We start from the raw sequence: 3,779 nt of genomic DNA on the forward strand, positions 1-3,779 counted from the left end.
GCTAGCCCAGCCAAGAAATACTAGCGTACTAGCGAAGTTTAGAAGAATTCTGAGAGGGAGCGTTTATCAGGTGAAATCGATTGCTACAGGCCAGAAAGGTTGCCAAGGCCAGAAAGGCGATGCCGCCACAGAAGTAGGGCGTAATTTGTCACAGAGTGAAGAAGTCACCAAAATGAACTCCTATTGCTCTTTTACATCGATTAAAGATTTTATACCATGATATGTGGTTATACTTATTGTCTATTTGTTTTAACTTCAAGGACTAGTAACTTGAAAAAAGAACTCAACTAAATTGCACCAAAATTAGCAAAACTTACTTTGATCCTTGCACATATCAGATGTTACCCAAGTTGTTTTTCCAATTATTACGCCATATCATAAATATTAATATTAAATATGTGTATTATATTGCATATTAACAGTAGTGACAAAAAATTCAAAATATATGTTTTGTCTTAATTTATTTTACTAGTATTCACTCACTTAACTAAACATACATACATAACTACAACTATAAAATAACCGTATTTAACAATAAGTCAATAACATCGGCACTTAATGATTATATGCATAGGTGGGAGTTTCATAAGATGCATAATGGGTGGGAGCAGCATAATGAGCAACTGGGGCAGCGTAATGGGCAACAGGAGCGACAGTCTTGACTACCGCATGACCCAAAGGTTCACGTTGAACAACAGCATTGAAACCATTAACATCATCGGCAGTATATTGAACAGTACGTTTGTAACCATCAGCATCAATCAAAGAGTATTGACCACGTACAGCATCACCATCACGTTCTTCGTTGTGGCTCTTGGAGTCACCGGTCACTTTATCTTCAACACCATAGCTGAATCTGTATTGTGGATGAGGATCAAATTCTTCCGATTTGACAACAATCCTTTGGGTTAGTGTGGCGGGAGCAGCAGCGGCAGTGTGGTAGGTTACTGGAGCATAACCAGCACTGGCAACAGCAACAAAAGCAAGAGCAAAAACAAACTGCAAAACAGAAATAAAATTCAATATGAAAAGATTTGTTTGTAATGCTGACAATGTGAGTGTCTTGTTTAATAGTGACATGAGAAACTGTGGCGAGTCATCCAGCAACTCATTTACGCTTTGCTACTTACCTTAAAGGCCATGTTGTGGTAGTTTAATCTGTAATCACTGTTGAAGTTCTTTAGAGTTGTAAGCAACGAATGTGAATGATATCGTTGTGAATTTTCGATCAACTTTTATAGCAAAATAGTTAAATACATCACAAAGATGATGACCAAGATGGTGTAATTTAACAATTATTGCAATTTTCGCCGAAAAATATGTAAACATGTGTATGCCTTGCATTTGTAAATTTGGAGGACCATATCGAGGCTTTAGATTTGTGTGTTTCTGATCTATTTGCTTCGTGTGACCTTTAATTACAGTTAACCAACATTTTTTTAATCTTTTGTGCAGATGCACCAGAGGGATTGAAATGTTGAACTTTTGTTGGGAGGTACACTAAGGAGAAGACCAATATGGGCCATTTTAGAAGTCAAACTAAATTTGGACAAACTATTAGGAGATCCAAAGTGTGGACTGATTTGGTTGCCCCATTCAAGAGATTTTTAGTGACATTTTCAAATATTGGGTGGGGGGGTTGTATGATTGCCGGAAGTTGTGGACAGGTATTGCCCATCTTCGAACTGGAACTATGTTTGGACAAAATATGATGAAGCCAAATTCTGGACCAAATCGGTTCATCAATTCGAGAGTTATAGTGCTCTCTAGCCACTACATATAGTGTCATAGGGATTTTCACATTTCGGACTGTTTTCTAAAGAAGTATGGACTAGCCCCTAAAAAAAGTTACCGGCGTAATTGAGGCAGTAAATCAAGTTGCTTCAGTAAAAATCAAGTTGATTAAAGAGCAGGTCCTAAAGTGAATTTATCCTAAATTTTGTGTGGGAGGTACCCGAAGGAGTGAACAAATATAGTCCATATTCAAACCTATACTTGGTAGATATATTAGGATGTGTGTAAAGTATGGACCAAATCGGTCACTTCCTTCAAGAGTTGTCGTGCTCACAATTTTTCCGAACATTTTCGAACTTTTGTGGAGGAGTGTACCAATATGGATTATCTTCGAACTTAAACTAAGTTTGGACAAAATATTATGAAGGCAAAATTTTGGACCGAATCAGCAGATCGTCCGAGGTATTGTGCGCTCCGACCACTGAAGATTAAATGCCAAATTTCAGCTTCTTCAGTTTGATAATGTGGCTAAAACTGTCAAAAGTACCAAAATCGGGCGGTACAGCCCTATCGGGGCTATATCAAGACGTGAACCTATACCGACAATTCTCTATCGGAATATTTCAAAATACCAGCAAAGACAAAATGACAAATTTGAGGTCTTTCAGATGGATAATGTGGCTAAAATCTTCAACATTACCAAAATCGGAGATGCCGTTCTAAGCGGACTATACCAAGAATATGAGAAGACTGAATGTCAAATTTAAGCAATTTCAAAATAATGAACTTCGGGAGGTACCGTTCTGTTGGGAGGTACCGTTGATATAGCTTCGATCCATACCGACAAATTTCTGGCGGAAAGTTTTTAAACTCAGAGGACTAAATACCAAACTTCCAATATTTCGGTAGGATAAAAATACCGAAAATCAAGAGGTACGCTTCTATGGGGGATATAGAAAGACGTGGACCTGTACTGATAATTCTCTTCTGGACGATTTTATAACCCCAAGGAAGACTAAATAAGAAATTTCAGTCATTTGGGTGGCATATTGACATCAGAACTACGAAAATCAAAAAGGTACCGAAAATCAAGAGGTACGCTTCTATGGGGGATATAGAAAGACGTGGACCTGTACTGATAATTCTCTTCTGGAAGATTTTATAACCCCAAGGAAGACTAAATAAGAAATTTCAGTCATTTGGGCGGCATATTGACATCACAACCCTCAGAACTACGAAAATCGGAAGGTACCGTTCTATGGGGCCTATATCGAAATGTGGACCTATACCGACAACGAAGACTTAGTACGAAATTTCAGCCATTTCGGTGGGATAATGAAGCTAAAACCTTTAAAATACCGAAAATCGGGTGGTACCGTTCTATGGGGGCCATATCAAAACGTGGACCGATATAGGCCATTTGCAATACCAAACATCCTAGGTTTAATAGAAACTTCTAATTACAAAGCTCTATCTTAAAAATTGCGAGCTGTATCTTGATTTCAACAGACGGACGGACGGACGTGGTTATATCGACTTAGAATTTTGCCCTGCTCAAGAATATACATACTTCATAGGGTCTGCGATAAATATTTCGGTGTGTTTCCAACGGAATGACAAATTTAATTATATCCTTCATACTACATAGGATGGACCTACACCCTCTAAAATTTTTTTGTATCTCTTTGCCTTCTTATAAAACTATGTTTAAAATTTCGAGGCAGTAGCTCAATTAGAACTATTTTTGGCATTCCTTTCCATACAAGTGGGACCACTGTGCGATGGTCTCTTCTTTTTCAAACATTCTTTTAGGATTTTTCTTTTCTTATTTGTCCTTTGCGTATTTATCTAAGAGTCGATTTTTTACCCTCAAAATTTACCATCCTTAAGTCCAATTTACAAGCATGCCAAAAATTGCATTCATTGATACATTACACCAATTTTTTTTCTTCTTTGTTTTGATTCGAACTATTTTGGTATAAAAGTTGATCAAAAATTCAAAACGATATCATTCACATTCGCTGCTTACAAGTCTAAAGAACTTC

The 3,779-nt window shown here is 37.3% G+C and overlaps 1 protein-coding gene across 1 annotated transcript; it reads right to left on the minus strand.

Annotated features, from left to right (window-relative positions):
- Window positions 1-555: 555 nt before the first annotated feature.
- LOC141388823 (larval cuticle protein A2B-like) lies at window positions 556-1,172 on the minus strand. Its single transcript, XM_073959242.1, has 2 exons — window positions 1,131-1,172; window positions 556-999 (listed from the first exon to the last, which is right to left on the minus strand). Exons 1-2 carry the CDS (start codon window positions 1,140-1,142, stop codon window positions 556-558), a joined length of 456 nt encoding a protein of 151 aa, XP_073815343.1. The 5' UTR covers window positions 1,143-1,172.
- Window positions 1,173-3,779: the final 2,607 nt, after the last annotated feature.

The sequence above is a fragment of the Musca autumnalis genome, unplaced genomic scaffold (genome assembly GCF_047663935.1).
Source record: "Musca autumnalis isolate F117 unplaced genomic scaffold, ASM4766393v1 scaffold_1, whole genome shotgun sequence".
Lineage (NCBI taxonomy): Eukaryota > Metazoa > Arthropoda > Insecta > Diptera > Muscidae > Musca > Musca autumnalis.